Source organism: Meriones unguiculatus, chromosome 3 (assembly GCF_030254825.1).
Source record: "Meriones unguiculatus strain TT.TT164.6M chromosome 3, Bangor_MerUng_6.1, whole genome shotgun sequence".
NCBI lineage: Eukaryota > Metazoa > Chordata > Mammalia > Rodentia > Muridae > Meriones > Meriones unguiculatus.
Window position 1 is genome coordinate 69,255,153 of NC_083351.1, and position 17,176 is coordinate 69,272,328.

Sequence of the window (17,176 nt, forward strand, 5' to 3'; positions counted from 1 at the left end):
TGGTGTTTTGCGTACGTGTGTGTGTGTGGTGTCAGCTGGAAATGCAGTTTCAGGCAGTTGTGAACTGCCATGTAGGTACCTGGAAAGCCAGGTACTCTGGAAGTGCTCTGAACTGCAGAGCTACCACTCCAGCCCTAACTGACTTGAGTTTCAAGAAATAATTTGAAAGAAAACCTCCTTCCCTTTACAAGCACTTACATGCATTTATATCATAGGTACCAGCACGTTGTGGTGTTACAGTTCGAGACAGTTTGAAGAAGGCACTGATGATGAGAGGCCTCATCCCAGAGTGCTGTGCTGTCTACAGAATTCAGGATGGGTATGGTTTGTATGTGTTGTGTAATTTTCTTTGAAAAGAAATTAGACATAAAACTTCGAGTTTTTGTAGTATTTATCCAAATCTTGGGAACTGAAAATTAACTCAGGAACTGGAGACACTAGCCACCCTTCTAGAGGACCTGTGTTAAATTCTCAGCACCCACATTGGCATCTCCTAGCCATCTGTAACTCCAGTTCCAGGAGATCTAAAACGCTAATATGTCTGCTCAGGCATGCATGAGGTGTACAGGTTTATTTGCAGGCAAAACACCCGTACATATTAAAAAGAGAGAAAGAAATTATTTTTTACTAAAAGATTTAGAGTATCAACTTTAAAATATTGTACTAATAGTACTAATACTACTCTTGAAGAAATCTTAAAGGCCATTGATAATTTATGTGCTTTTGTAGTATTTATTCGTTTATTCGAGTTTATAATTTCTATAATTTGTGAACCATTAGAACAGTAGTTCTAAACCTAGGGGTTGAACAAACCTTTCACAGGGTGTCCTAAGACCACTGGAAAACACAGGTATTTATTTACAGTGTAGTTCTTAACAGTAGCAAAATTATAGTTATGAGTAACAACGAAAATAAATTTCTTGCCACCACAACATGAGGCACTGTATTAAACCGTTGTAGCATTAGGAAGGATGTGATTTGTTTAGATAATGTTCATTTCTACAATTTTCCTATTAAATACAAGCTCATAGTTCCGTAAGAAGTCTATCAAAATTTGTTTCATATTGAAGCATTTTTTTTCATAAAGTAATATTCTTCCCAGATGGTTGTTTTAATCTGCATTTTGAGGCATGTTGTTCCTTGAATGCTCTTTTTCTCTATTGGTAGATAAGACTATACTTTTTTTGTTTGTTTGTTTGTTTGTTTATTTTTTCAACCTCAGGAACAATTCAGTTTTGACTGTTCTAGGTTTTACAGGACTGACTTAAGAGTAAATATATTTACACTGTTCTTTGTCTAAGAGAAATGCATTTATTAGAGTTAAGCTTTTTTTTTTAATGCTTAAATTTCTAATGATGTAAACGCGGGGAGCCAAACCTCCTTAGTATTAGGTCTCCTGTAACTATTTTTATATGTTAGCATAATGTTTATATGTATTTTGTGGTACAATAATCAAGGAAGTTTTTTGCCTACATTTTTTTCCAGAGAGAAGAAACCAATTGGTTGGGACACTGATATTTCCTGGCTTACTGGGGAGGAGCTGCACGTAGAAGTGCTAGAGAATGTTCCACTTACAACACACAACTTTGTATGTACCTTTTCATATTTAAGTTGTAAAAAATGGTCACTTTGGTTGGTTTGGTTGGTTGGTTGGTTTTTTGAGAAAGGGTTTTTCCTGTATAGCTTTGGCTCTCCAGAAACTTACTCTGTAGACCAGGGTGGCCTCCAAATCACAGAGATCTGCCTGCCTCTATACCCTGAGTGCTGGGATTAAAGGCGTGCACCACCACTGCCTGGTGGTCAATTTATTTTTAATTTTTTGTTGTTGTTGTTAATTTAGGGAATATGAAAAACATAATTTTGTGATTGATAATTTTTCTAAGTTCTGTTCTTTAAGATCTTGTATTTAAAGACTTTAATATTTAATAAAAATAAACATTTTTAATATTTATTCTTTTTATATGGTTTTAAAATTATGTACTGTGTCTCTTAAAAGAAAAAGAAGTAAGCCTGCTGGCACATAGCTTTAATCCCAGCACTCAGGAGGCAAAGGCAGGTTGTTCTCTTTGAATTCAAGGCTAGCCTGGTATACATAGTAAGTTCCAGGATGGCCAGGACTACACAGAGAAATTCTGTCTCGAAAAATACAAACAAATGAAACAAAATAAAAGAACAAAAATTAGTATGATGTAAAAATATATCTAGTAAAGTGAAATTTTGGTAGAAGTCATTATTTGTGTAGTTAGAAGACTGTATAATTTTCTATATACACAAAATGTATGGCAGTGTGTTTCTCTTAATTACTTCCCACTCCTGTCTCTTTCATAGGTAAAAATCGGGTTCATACTGTGTACTTTTTTTTTTTTTTAATTTTATCACCAATAGGATTTGTGGGTATTATTCTGTTTCAGCATACCTAGTTTTATTCTTGTAACGATTGCCTAGTAGCCCATAAGAATAGAAATCTGGTGTCTTTCCTCTGTTAGTAGAAATGTAAATTTTTATTTTTACAAAATGTTATGTACACAGTTAGATTTCCTATATCTCAACACACATGTTGTTCTGAAGAATAAGGTAATGGATGAAAAAGTAGGGTAGTTGGGTGTTGAACTCTCCTTGTGACTTTTTCTTGTGTTTTTTGAATTTGTTAAACCTAGCTTAAGTTGTCCGCAGTGTGCAATGACCTCTTAAACACTCCACCCCTAACTTACTACACATCTTTAGATAATGCTTAGATTCTGTTTTAGACTGAGCATAAGCTATGGCCCAGAAGAAATGATAGGTCTTTTAGGGTTCATCTTTTTTCACAAAGGTATCTTTCGGATACAAGGTTTGCATAAAATCCATGCTCAAATGCATACCCACTATCTTTTCTCCTTAGATGTTCTCCTTTCTTCTCTATTTCCCTTCTTTTCCCCCATCCCCGACACGTGTCTGTGTGTGTGTGTGTGTGTGTGTGTGTGTGTGTGTGTGTATAAAACAACCAGATATACATAAGTACTAGGTAGGAAGAAAAGTACTAGGTAGGCAAATGAAGGATATTCAAGACTTCATTAAACAACAAATTATCTGTGAGTGAGGATTTGAATGGTTGGCAAAAAAGTCAGGTGGTATTCATGTGTTTGTATGCAGACTTTATTTTTCTGAGATAATGTTAGCAGTACTAAAGATTGTCAGTTTGGCAATTAAATATCAAAGGAGGTATTTTTTCATTTGTGTATAATCACAGGCAGATAGAAAAGGAAAAAGCTAGAAACAAGCATTTGCTTTTTTTCACATGCTTTCTCAAGTGATGAGGAAACTAGAAAAAGCAGATCCCACAATGTAAAGGTTCTTGAAAGGCCAGACTATATGCCAGACTATAATTTTCAGTAACTGTTCATTGAATGAATTTTTTTTTTTTTTTTAAATGAGCTGGCCATGGTGGCACATACACCTTAATTCTAACACTGGGAATCGGTGATAGGCAGATGACTGGAACCTGAAAGACAGCCTGGAAGGTCAAAAAAAAAAAAAAAAAGAAAAAGTTTGAGAGCAGATGTGCTTTTCCATACCTGGAATCCTGTACCTGGGAGTCAGAAACAAGAGGCTGCTTGAAAGTTCAAGACCATTTAAATAGAAAGAGAGATGTAAATTAAATGTATCATAAAAAGCATTTATATGTAATAAAGGATGTCAAATTCTAAGTTATGTTTGAGTAAGTACTGCTATATAAATTCAGGTATATACTGAATCATAATAAGAGTATATTTATTAGTTATTGATTGTGAAAACACAACAAGAATGAAGTCATCCTTGCTATCAGCATTCTGAAATAGCTATTAAGAGTTCTGTTACATATTTTTTCTGCCTCTTACGGCAGCACATACACATTGTATATAATTTTGGAAAGAGTTCCCTTAGTACATTGAAGTTTTTTAAATCCGAATTGTACATCAAAAGTCACTGATAATTTTTTAAAGACTTTTCAACATTTATTTTGTTTTATAAAGAAGTTTATCTGAAATCATAGACTAAAAATAAGTCATATAGCAGACATTCTTCCAGAGATGTCTTAACAATATGTTAAAGTTTGAGGGGAGAGGTTTCCTTTCCCACTATCCAAATTTTAGAGCTAAACTTTAAGAAGTTGCTGAATTCACCTGGTGGTGGTGGCAGCACACTCCTTTATTGCCAGCACTCAGGGAGGCAGAGGCAGGTGGATCTCTGTGATTTCGAGGCCAGCCTTCTACAGAGTAAGTTCCAGGACGGCCAGGGCTACACAGAGAAACCCTATCTTGAAAAAAACGAAGTTGCTGAATTCAACAATAATATATTAACATATCCTGTGTTACAAACAGTTCAGTTCATAATTCTGTGATCATACAAAATAATCCCCACTACATGTTAGTAAAACAGTACATTTCATGAAGCTATTGATAATTTTTAATAGTTTCTGTTAAGCTCTTGGGTAATTATTTTCATATTACTAGATAATCTTTTGCCATGATTTGTTGCTTTATCAACTTTAAGCATATACTGGTTGCTGATTCTACAAGCGTTATAACCATCTTTTTTTCCTTTTGCATCTTGCTTGCTAACTATGAAAGTTTAAATAAATGTTTCTTTGTTTCTTGTGCTGTCAGCACTAGCAACCATTTTTCTTAGCTTCTCTCTTCGTGTAGTAATTAAATGATAACTTTGGTTTTCTTCCCTTTTGTCTCTGTCTCTTTTTCTATTTTCACTTTTTTACGTTGTTAAACTCAAATTATTCTTTTTAATTCATATTTTTAAATTATTTTTAAGAATTTCATGCGAGTCCCTTTAAGTGCTGCTTGTTGACTACTAGAGATTAGATAATTTATGAGACTAAATTCTTTTATTTGTTATATTGTCTTGATTTCTGGGTTAGGATGAGATAGGATTTCAGTTCCCCTGGTTTCTAATGTTTCATTTTGGTGTGTGACTTTTTATGATATAAATATAGTAAAAATTGTTATTTTAATTTAGAGAGTAAATGTGTTGGTTTATAAAAAGGATTCTTGCAAGTAATTGAAACCCTTTATGATTTTTCACTTTGCAGGTACGGAAAACTTTTTTCACCCTAGCTTTTTGTGACTTTTGTCGAAAGCTGCTTTTCCAGGGTTTCCGCTGTCAAACATGTGGTTATAAGTTTCACCAGCGTTGTAGTACAGAGGTTCCACTGATGTGTGTTAATTATGACCAACTTGAGTAAGTAATCCACAAAGAACCTCTTTGCTACTACTTTATAGTTAAATTTTCATCATGTGAAATTACTATGCTTTGAAAATCATGAGGGATGTTCTGCCCAAGGCAGTTGTTACAGAATTTTTAAACTAACAAATAATACAGGCAGCTCTTTTCTCCTAGACAAATGGGCACTGGGTCTGCTGCACATAAAGTACATTTCATGTTCCTACTAGTCCTTAGAAATCACATTTATATAAGTTAGGGCTGGTTATAGAATAGTGTTTCAATTAAGTTGATACTATATTTTTGGACAGGGAATCTGATTCTGTGATCCATTTTAACATTTCTATTGCTCTTCTTCCTTTACTCTTCACCCCTGCTCGGCTGTTGTCTTACCTCTAGCCGTTTCCATTTATTTAAGGGAATAGTTACACGTGATTTATTTACTTCTTTCTAAAATACTTTTTTTCTTTATTCTATATTATGCCTAATAGATTGCTGTAATCTGTGGTAATCTTTTGCTGCTGTTGAAATGGAATATGACATTAAAATAAATCATAATACCACATCCAACTTAGCAGCTACTCAGGAGGCAGAGGTGGGTAGATCTCTGTGATTTCAAGGCCAGCCTGGTCTACACAGAGATTTCATCTCAGAAAAAACAAAAAGGATAGTCTAACTTACTACTAGGTATTTTTTCTTCTAATTTCTAAACCACACAGCATGAATTTTTTAATATATAGAAATTGACTGAAAGAACAGTTAGTTTTAGATCTAAGCTTGCCTTTGAAAGTATAATTTTTTAAAAAGAAACCTTTACACAAAAATATACTTGAATTTTAACAGTTGTTTCTGAAAGTAAAACTTGATCCCATATTTTCTCATTTACCTCTGTGTTCTCATGTCTTGAAGCTTCTGGGTTTTGCACAAGTTAGGTTTGTTTTGTTTTGTTTTGTTTTTGCCTCACAGTTTGCTGTTTGTCTCCAAGTTCTTTGAGCATCACCCAGTACCACAGGAGGAGGCCTCCTTAGCAGAGACTGCTCTGACATCCGGATCCCATTCTGCACCCCCCTCAGACTCTATTGGGTATGATTTGATTCCTGCTGTTTAATGACATGCTATCTGAACTGCCTTCCTTTGGATCTTTTTGATAATTAGTCCTTTTCAATACTGAAACTGTTTAAATTACAGATATTTTTCTCCAGTAATGTGTTTTACACATTCAAGCATTCAAGCATTTGTATGCATTTGGTACTGAATTGGATTAAAAGCCTGGTATGGTGACTCACACCTTTAATCCCAGCAGTTGGCAGGCAGAAGCAGGTAGGTCTCTATAAGTTGGAGGCTGCCTTGGTAAACACAGTGGGTTATTGTCTCAATCAAAAAACTAAAACGCGCACACACAGTCAGTCAGTCAGTTAGTGGCAATAAAGCTAGTATAGACTGTGTTTTAAGATCAGTTGTGAAAAAAAAAACAGCATAAAATTCTTGTGCTCTGCCTTTTTACCTTTTTTTGTTTTTTTTTTTTTAGAAATAAGAGTTTTTCTGGGTTAACTGCCCTGGCTGTCTGAGACCTTACTTTATAGATCAGGCTGGCATTAAACTCACAGAGATCCACCTGCCTCTGCCTCAAGTGCTAGGATTAAACGAATACACCACCACTGCCCCGCTTTTTTTCCAGGGGAGGGTTATGAGGGGTTGTTTGTTTGGTTTGTTTTGGATTTTGGTTATGCTCTGCCTTTTAATCAACATTTTCTCAGGTAATGTTATGAGTTCTACTTAAAAAACATTAACATAACGAGTTGATGACTTTTTTTTAAAGTACAAACCATAATAGAGAATATTAAACATAAATATTTTATATTTATAAAATGTAAGAGGATAGAATGTATTCAAGAAAGCTTAATGGGCATGTAATTTGAACTGGTCTTTGAGCTGGTGTTAGAGTCCAGAGAAGAAAGCAGGTTTGTGATGCTAGTCACAAAGCATATATAAATTTTAAAGTCGTATGTGTGAGTGTGGTGTGATACACACCTTTAGAATACCAGCATTTAGGAAACTAAACAGAAAGGTGATGAGTTTTGAGCCTAACCTTTGTTATATAGTGAGACCATAATCTCAAAAAAAAACAAAAACAAACAAACAAAAAAAAAAAACATAAAAGGAAAAGTGCCATATGTGAGAACAGGTAGTAGAGAATCTTGACATTTAGGCTGGTATTTACTTGAGATATGATGATGTGGAAGAATAAGGGTTTTCAAACAAGTTACAAATGTGATAAAATAAATGATTTTAAAGGGAAAATTCACTTAGCTGTGAAATCCAGATGGACAGGGGAAAGCCTAAGGTGAAGAAGACCTATACTTCAGGGTAAGCCAAATACAAAGGAAGGATATACATAAAGCACAAAATAAGAGTAGTAATAGTACTGTCAGTTTAGGAGGGAAAGCAAGAATTTACTTTAAAATTATCTCCAAGGCAAGTGAATAAATTGTAATAAATAAAAAATAATAAAATAAAAATAAATATCTCCAAGACATTATATTTGTATTAGAAAAAGATATGCTAATTTAAGTTTGCTTTTGAATATTTTTTGCATAGGTCTGTTACTCTTTCCCCATTTTAATTAAGACAAGATTGTTTATGCTGGGTCTGGAAGTATATAGTTTGAAAAAGAAAAGTCTCACTGGGCGGTGGCGGTGCACACCTTTAATCCCAGCACTCGGGAGGCAAAGGCAGGCGGATCTTTGTGAGTTTGAGGACAGTCTGGTCTACAGGACAGATGGGGCTACACAGAGGAACCCTATCTCAGGAAAAAAGAAAGACAGAAAGAAATACAAACATTCTGACCTAGAATATTTCAAAAATGTTTAGGTATTTGTTTTACTATTACCTTCTCCCTTCTATTCTTCACAATATGTTATTTCTTTAGACTTTAAAAATGCATTCATAGGGGCTAGAAAGAGGTGTCCGTGGTTAAAAGCACTGTCTGCTCTTCCAAAGGACCTGGGTTCAATTCCCAGTACCCACATGGCAGCTCACAACTTCTGACACCTTCACACTAATGCACATAAAATAAAATCAAATGAATCTTCTGGTCTTCTGTAAAACAAAAATGCATTCATTTATTTACTTATTTTGTAAGTAAATAATATGGCACTGATATGAAGATGTTTGTGCAAGTGCTACATACGATGGTACATGTGTAGAGGTAAGAAAAAAAACTTTCTGGAGTCCTTTCTCTCCTTCCACTGTGGAATCAGGGATCCAACTCAGGTGGTCAGTATTTCATGACAATCACACACACAGCCATTTGCCTAGCCCTTATTTTTTTTTTAGACTTACACCTTAAGGTATAAGTTGATACCTACATCTTATAAGTTGATAGAGTAAGTTGATACTTTTAATAGACCTGCAGTTTTTATTAAGCCAACCTTCCTGAGGTCTCACAGGTTTAAAATGTATCAAAGTAATTTTTTTTTTCTAGTAGTGATGGCTCTTTTGTATAATCTCAGCATTTGGTAGGCTGAGGCAGGACAACTGCCATGCATTTGAGGTCAGCCCAGGCTAGAGTGAGACTCATCTCAAAAGTAAATTGGAGGATTGGTATGTAGCTCAGTCAGTAGAGTATTCATCTTGCACACACAAAGCCCTGAGTTTTATGCCAGTACCTGGGGCCTAGAAAGATGAGAATCAGATGTTCAAGATCATCCTCACGACAGCCTGAGATATGTGAGACCCTGTTTGTATAGGGGAGGGAGGCTAGAGGGTTGGCTGAGCAGTTAAGCTGTTCGAGAAAGTTCAAATCCTAAACTCATATGACAGCCCAGGCATAGTCCCATACACACCTGTAGTGCTAGCACTAAAAGGGGTAGAGACAGGAGAATTGCAGGCATGGCTGACTTGCAGTGTACTTGAAAGGATTTGATTTCCAGGATCAAGGAGAGACCCTTCCTCAAATAAGACAGAAATTAATAGAGAAGGCCACCTGATATCCTCCTTTGTGTTCTGATGTGCACATATCACTTCTCCCCCACACAAAACTGGGGATGTGTGCGAGATGAGATAGCTCAGTAGGTAAAAGTGCTTGCCATAAGTAAATTTGACAAAAGCCGAATATGGTATTCTGCATTCCTAGCACTCCTATAACAGGTGGGAGAAAGAAGCAAGAACATCAGCAAAAATCAGCAGTACCATCCCTCAAGAATAAGTTGGAAGAGAACTAACTCCAGAAATGTTCTCTTGCCTCCATGTGAGCATCATGGCATGCACACACCTGCAAACATGTAACAACAACAACAATAATAATGATGATTCTAAATATAAAACATTTTATTTTAAATGTTATCACTATAAAATGCAACAACTATGTAATGTCAGATTATAACAGTTTATTTTCTCTGCCATTAGTTGTATGTTTTTTTTACACAATCAAATCAAACTGTTGTTTGGGATTTTAATTAATCCTTTGACTATGGTAATTTCTCCTAACAGAATCTATAGACCTGTGATACTTACCTAATGGCAGGTTCCAGCTCTGTTACAGAGTTGCAGAACATAATAAAATTAGCTTGGCTTCTGAAGGGTCATAATAGTAACCATACAATTTGTCTTCTGGTGAAGGAATGCTGTTTTAAAATGAAGAAAACCTTTGCCTCTGCCACATGTGTTCTTTTCTTAACCAGATTGAAATGGATTCTGGTCTTGAAAGATGTGCATCCTTCTTTGCAAATTAATTTCCTAATGTTTTCGTGTCGCTGTAAAATTACCATTGTAAAGACAGAAGCCAGTTAGTCAGGATTCTCTAGAAGAACAGAACTTATTCTACTGAATTTATAGAGTGTGTGTGGGTGTGTGGGTGTGTCTAAACCAACAATGGCTGTCTCATAATGGAATGTCCAATCAGTCCAGGAGGCTGGGCATTCCAACTGGTCTTCAGTATACACGAGAATCTTGAAAAAGTAGCTCTAATGCAAAGGAGGGGATGAACTTGCTCGTGAGAGCGAGCTTCCTTCTTCCATGTTCTTTTATTTAGGCTGCCAGCAGAAGGTGTGGCCTAGATTAAAGGTGCATCTTCCCATCTCAGAAGATCTGTATTCAAGGTCTATCTTTCTACCTCAAAGACCCAGGTTAGAATAGGTCTTACTACTTCAAATGGTTTAATTAAGAGATGGCTCAGAGGTTAAGCACACTGGCTGTTTGTACAAAGGTCCTGAGGGCAATTGTCAGCAACTGCATTCTGGGTCACAACCATCTATAATGAGATCTGGTGCCCTCTTCTGGCATGCAGGATGCAGGCACACATGCAGGCAGAATATTTTATAAATAATAAAATCTTTTTTTTTTTTTTTTTTTTTGAGATAGGGTTTCTTCTCTGTGTAGTCTTGGCTGTTCTGGACTGACTTTGTAGACCAGGCTGGCCTTGAACTCACAGAGATCCACCTGCCTCTGCCTCCCAAGTGCTGTGATTACAGCTATGCACCACTATACCCGGCTAAATAAATCTTTAAAAAGAAAGAAAGAAATCTCTCATAGGTGTACCTAGCCATTTGAGTTTTACTTAATGTCAGATGTAGTCAAGTTGACAACCAAAAATAGCCATTATACCAATTATGGTCAATATCTCAATATTGCATTTGTTACTAGTCCTGACAACTCTTAGAACAGTCCTGAAACAAGTATGGGCATACCAAGAAATTCTGGAAAATTAATGCATTGCCCAGTGTAGAACACAAAGAGAATTACTTTTGTTTTGTTCATCACTGAACTGAGTCACTTTGCTTCAAAAATTTTATGTAGTCTAACCAACAACTGAAGTCCAAACTATTGGCAATTTTTTAAAAGAGTGTTAGAATTAAAATTCTGTTTATTTTTAACTTTAAAAAAATTTGTAGCGGGATCAGTACAAAGCGTATACCACTGGGAGAAAGCCAATTAGATGATAACCAAGGTTCTTCACAGGTTAGTTATACATTTTCTTGCTTCAAGGAAAGATTCTACAGTATGCAAATGCAATTTTATCAGTTCTCTAAAATGATGAGAATTAGGAATATACTGGTTCAAATTAAATTAAAAATCAAAAGAGACTAAATGAGAATATACCTGTTACCTAATCCAGACTTGTGCTGTGCATGCCCCCACTCTTCTTTGAGAAGATACTAATGAGAAGCCAACTTAATATTAGAGTATTGTTTTGTTAAGCATTAACTTAAGATGTCATGCAGGTTGGTGTAATAATGAAATATTGTCCACAATTACTATATACTTGCCTTTAAGGCTAAAAAAGTTAACTTTGAACTTAGTTAACCTTCACTCTCCAAATGGTATTAATATATCACTTTGATTTTTGTGGAACAGGCCCTCATCTTTTACCATAATAAATGCAGGGTTTTGTTTCTTCCTTGTTTCTGATCACTGTCCTTTATAAACAGTTCCTGTTTGTTATCCAGTACATGTTTCCATCATAGTCCTTACTCAGGGAGCTCCAGCAATGATGCATTGCCTTCCTGCCTATGCTGGGTCACATATTAATTATTCCGTTCTCTACAGTTCTGGTTGATTCATGCTTTCCCAATTTTTAGTTTTGAATTAAAGGGCACCATTATCCTAAGACTAAGTAGGGCAACAGTTTGTACTTCTCAATACTTATTAACAAATAGCTATTTGAAAATTTCTTAGCAACATTGAGCTTTATAAAGCAAGAATAAGGATAGTTTTTGACACAAACTGAGAATTTTTTGATAACCAGATGAAACATGATAACTTTCCCAAAATCCAGTTCTATTAATTGTAATTGGGCTTCTGCCCAGTTCCTTAGTGAATAATGTTTTTTCCTGTTTATTTCTAAACAAACTCATATAGTTAATATGAACCATTTAATATTCCCAGTTCCTTTAGTGAATGTTTTTTCCTATTTATTTCTAAACAGACCCATGTATGAACCCACAAAACTAAATTTATTTTCTTATTCTTATCATGTGCTTCAGATTCTGATGACACACTTTATTCAGAGGCTTTTTGTCATTCTTGAGTTTTCCTTCCCAAATTTTTATTCTACCCTTTTCTATTACTTTTTAAATTTTTTATTATGTTTATTTAATATGTGTGTATACATGTGTGTATGCTCATGCCAAGGCGCATGTGTGGAAGTCAGAAGACAGCTTTGGGGAAGGGTTCCTTCCACCATCTGGGGCCCAGGGATCAAGCCCAGGTCATGAGGCTTAGTTGCAAGCATCTTTTTATCCACTGAATGATCTCACTGGTCCCTCCTATTATATTTTCTTAGCATTTTTTTTTTATAATTTTGTTTCTTGACTATCTTTCTGTTATCTTTTTGTTATTTTATTCTAGTCTAATAACAATTAAATAATGGTTAATTTTTATAATATGGAGTAAAATGGTGACCAGTATATGAAAAGAGCTTGATCTATGTTAGACCACCCGTGGCCAGTAGAAGTTTAGTCTGAGCCTTACTATATCCTCCCCCAAGTAGCAATCACTTCCCTGCTCCTGAGAATCTTTCCTGAAGGTCTACAGTCTTTACAGGGATTTATAAACTCGCCTCAGATTTCCAGTGTTCTTCATGCCCGACTCTTTAGTCCAGCAAGCATAGATTCTAGTATCTATAGCAAAAAAAAACAAGTTAATTAGTTAATTAAAAAGCCATTCTGTAACCTATTAGAGTATTACAATCAAAATAATCTTTGGGCTGGGAAGATGGCACAGTAGCTACCGTGCTGCGCTTATCACACAAGCGTGAAGACTTGAGTTTGGGTCCCATTGCCCACTTAAGAAGTTGGCTCGTCTGAGACCTGTGACCCCAGTGCTGGGAAGACAGAGGCCAGATTTTTTTTTTTTTCCCTTTGGTGGCCAGCCAGTCTAACCAATTATAAATTGTAGGTTCAGTGAGAAGACCCTGTCTCAAAGAAGAAGGTAGAAAGGAGGGCACCTGCCACAGGCCTCTGGCTTCCGTGTGCATCTCACAACCGCACACCTGATTTTTTTTTAGTCTTTTTTTTTTTTTTTTGTCTCTGGTGTTAATAATTAAACATAAAAAAAATTTTTAAATGAAAAGATAATTGTCACCATACAGATTAACTTCTGAAATTTTGGAAATGATCTTTTGATATTGTAGAAATTTCATTCAACACTGGCATTAATCAGCAGTTAAATCTTTGGGGTCCTGAAATGTACAGGTATATTCCCAGTACTATTTGTAACTTCCTAACTACTTTCTTCAAATTTTCATTTGAGTAGTTTCAGATTATGAGAAATAATGTTTAAGAAACAAAGCATATTTTATCTAGTTAGTCTCTACCTGGAACATTTTATTTCTATATATAATTTTAAAGGATAAGAGCTTCTACTGATTAACCACAGGTAATTTCTAGCCACTTGTAGATTCCTCTGGAGTTTTCTGGATCAGAATCATTGTTTTTATTGATAGTCCCTGGAAAGTCTGCTTTTGAGCAAGCTTTGGCAATCCTAGTTGTAGGTATGTTTTTTAAACGAAAATTCTTCTTGTAAAGCCATTACTGTTGGAATTTTCTTTCCTTAAAGCTTATTTTAAATACAAAAATTGTATAACTTTCATATTAACTATTATTACTAATATTAATCCTCCAAATCTTATCTTCCCAATGACTTGGTTTTTCCAGGCCCCAAATCCTCACCAGTCCATCTCCTTCAAAATCCATTCCAATCCCACAGCCCTTCCGACCAGCAGATGAAGATCATCGAAACCAGTTTGGGCAACGAGACCGGTCCTCATCAGCTCCCAATGTTCACATAAACACAATTGAACCTGTCAATATTGATGTAAGTACTAGTGTTGTTAAAACTAAACAGTTCAGGTGTGTTTGTTTGGTTTTCTGTTTTACTTTTAATACATATTGGAAGTAAATGTCACTTTTCATTTATCATTTAAAAGCAAGGTCATGAGTTACAGATCCAAAAAGTCTATCAACTTCTCTGATTATATTAAGTACTTCACTATTGCTAAGTTGCAGTTAGTCTCATTTTTCTCTACGACATATCTGCAAAAGTTGTAAATTAAAATGATCTTATTTTTATTTTAATTTAATAATTTGAATATAAGAATTAAGAGAAGTCCTTGAGGGAATTTATGAATCTTCTAAGATTTTTGTGCAATCAATGTGTTAATGACTTAAAAAATTTATATTTGTTCTGTCCTAAGTATGGCATTATAACCAATAAAAACAATTCTATGTTTATGTTTAAAATCTTATAATTAGAACTGTAACTTAAATTTTATTAACTTTTGAAATACTTTATAATAAATTTTAATTTAATTACCAAAATAAATCACAAGTAAAGGATTATAAAATTAGACTTTCGTCCTACTTTTTATTACATTTTTCCCCATGTATTTTGGAGAGTAAGTTCATGTAAGTGGCTTTTCCCCCAGTACCATTTTTAACTAAGGCCTTTCTCTCTCTGTGTAGACCTGAATGCACAGGAAGAGAGAAATAGGAAAGGGAGATATGGGAATAAGGAGCTTAGAAAATAAGGAGTCAGTTTGTATTTGTAGGTTGACAGTGTTTTTGGTGTGTTCAAGCTTGTAACCTTCATCTTTGTTTTAAAACAAACATCTTTTTAAACCATCTCCTTTTTTCTCTGGTTGTGACTATCCTCCTGGTTTCTTAGGCTCAGCTTTTTGAAGAGTCACTTTATGTCTTACTCTTTTATCCTCTTCTTTAATTTTTGTTTATTTATTACAATTTATTCACTTTGTATCTCAGCTATAGCCCCCTCCCTCATCCCCTCTTTTATCCTTTTCATAACTGCCTTAACATAACACCTTTTCCCCGTCTCTGACTGTTCTGACTTATTGATATCACTATTGACTCTTCCTATTCCTATTGATATCACTATCACTATTCCTCATTTGAAGAAATTACTGCAATAATTTTTTAAAATCCTTTTCCATCCTGGTGCTCTCACTGGGACAGTTCTTTATAATACTTTATCATCTGTTCCCTTATTTGACTTAACATTTTTATTCATGCTCAGTCACTTATTATCTTATAATCTGAGAAAAAAAGACTTACCTCTGACTCTGGGTTTAGCAATTAGAGATTTAGGATGAATTAACTCACCATTTTTGCCCTCTATCATGTTATAGTTTAGTGGGTAATCAGATATGCAAATTATCACCATTTAATAAAATGTTACTTCACAGAAAGGTTGTGATGAACTCTGCCTGGCTGGATGTAGGAATATTTAGCAGGGAAGGGTTGACCTTGAAGCCATACAAATAAAAGATGAATTATTAGGTATTTATTAAGTAAAACACTGTATAGAGAATTACCAAAAAAAAGAAAAAAAAAGGTATTTGTTCAGGAAATAGTATGTACAAGATTGTGCAGTTGTCTTTACATGGGAGGAATTACTAATTGATATCATAGGCTTTAAGGAAAAGGCTGAAATGGTGGAAAGTGGACGTAGCAATTGTCAGTATTGACTTGATTCCTGTATTACGCTAAAGTAGGTAGGAGTTGTAAAACACATGGGGAGGGAGCTACAACTTACTATGTAGCCTAAAGCCGTCTTGGACTTGCTTCCTGCCTCCTTGTCTTAAGACTAGGTTTGTAAATGGGCTGGTGAAAACACACCTGACTGAAAACACATTTTGAGTGTGATGCATCATCTCAGTGAGGGCCATAAATTATGTTACTTGAAAAATATATAAAATTGGAACAAGTAAAAAATACAACTCTGAAGAAAACAGAAACCACAGCCTGGCAATGTAAGAGACATTGTAGCAGACACTGTTGGTTCTCTGTGACCTCCATGAGCTCTTTGCAAGAGTACTGCAGAGAATAAGCAAGTAGGCTCCAAAAGTGCTGGTGGACTGATAGCACTTAACACTCATATTCAAATGAGATGCGGACTAAAATGAGTTTTGTGTTTAGCAATTAAATATCATGGGGTTAAGGACTGGCAAGAGGTTTTAGAGGATGAAAGTACCTGCTACAAGAGCCTGACATCCTGTGTCCAGAACTAACTCCAGAAAGTTGGCTTCTGATTCTACACAAACTCTATGGCATATACGTGTGTACGCATGCATGCGCGCACACACACACATTTTAAAAAAATTGTCTGGGGCTGGGTAGTTCAGTGATAGAGCACTTGCTTAACATGTATGCCTTGGGCTTAAATTCCAGCACCATTAACATTTTTAAGTTTTGGGGGCCAGGCGCGATGTTGCATGCCTTAATCTCAGAACTCAGGAGACAGAAACAGGCAGATTTTGTGAATTCATGGCCAACCTAGTCTATATAGCAAGTTCTAGGCCAGTGAGAGATCATGTCTCAAAGAAAGCAGCAACTAAATAGAAATTTTAAAAGTTGTATGTATTCCAAAGGCAAGTAGAATAAGAGAAAGCAGGAGAGAAAGTAGATTGTCAGTTTTGAGAAATTTCGCTAAATAAAAATGGCAAAAGAACTGAAGCTTGATGCAAGCTTGACTAATAAGGTTTTTTAAACCAAGATTTCATCATTTTTTAACTGGAGAGGAAGAAGCTAATGAAAAAAGGTTGGAGGTAGTAAGTAGAGAATAGTTGATAAAATTCCTTGAACTTGAAAATGATGTCTTGCTACAATAAATTAAAGGTAGATATAGCTCCTAACACATGGCATGATATTAAGCAAATTTCTTAACACTGGAGCTAGTATAAATTTCTTTCTTTTTTCTCTCTCTCTGTCTCTTTCTTTCTCTCTCTGTCTCTTTCTTTCTCTCTCTTTCTTTCTTTCTTTCTTTCTTTCTTTCTTTCTTTCTTTCCTTTTCTTCTTTTTTTGGCTTTTTTTGTTTTGTTTTTTTGAGATGTATCCTGGGCCTACCTGAAATTTCTGTGTAAGTAAATCAGTCTGGTCTCAAACTCGAGAGTTCCATCTGCCTCTGCCTCCTGAGTGCTAGGATTAAAAGCATGCACTATCATATTCAGCACTTGAAATGTGAGGGTTTT

The 17,176-nt window shown here is 35.2% G+C and overlaps 1 protein-coding gene across 9 annotated transcripts in view; it reads left to right on the forward strand.

Annotated features, from left to right (window-relative positions):
- Braf (B-Raf proto-oncogene, serine/threonine kinase) overlaps positions 1-17,176 on the forward strand; it is a 130,150-nt gene that overhangs the window by 64,849 nt on the left and 48,125 nt on the right. For 5 of the 9 annotated variants that reach the window (XM_060380143.1, XM_060380140.1, XM_060380141.1 and 2 more), the window contains 5 exons: positions 216-328; positions 1,486-1,588; positions 5,063-5,211; positions 6,160-6,276; positions 13,848-14,007. In XM_060380143.1, coding sequence (XP_060236126.1) covers positions 216-328; positions 1,486-1,588; positions 5,063-5,211; positions 6,160-6,276; positions 13,848-14,007 — 642 coding nt within the window. The remainder of the gene's footprint in view (positions 1-215; positions 329-1,485; positions 1,589-5,062; positions 5,212-6,159; positions 6,277-13,847; positions 14,008-17,176) is intronic. The other 4 variants (XM_021632119.2, XM_060380142.1, XM_060380146.1 and 1 more) reach the window with 1 other exon arrangement.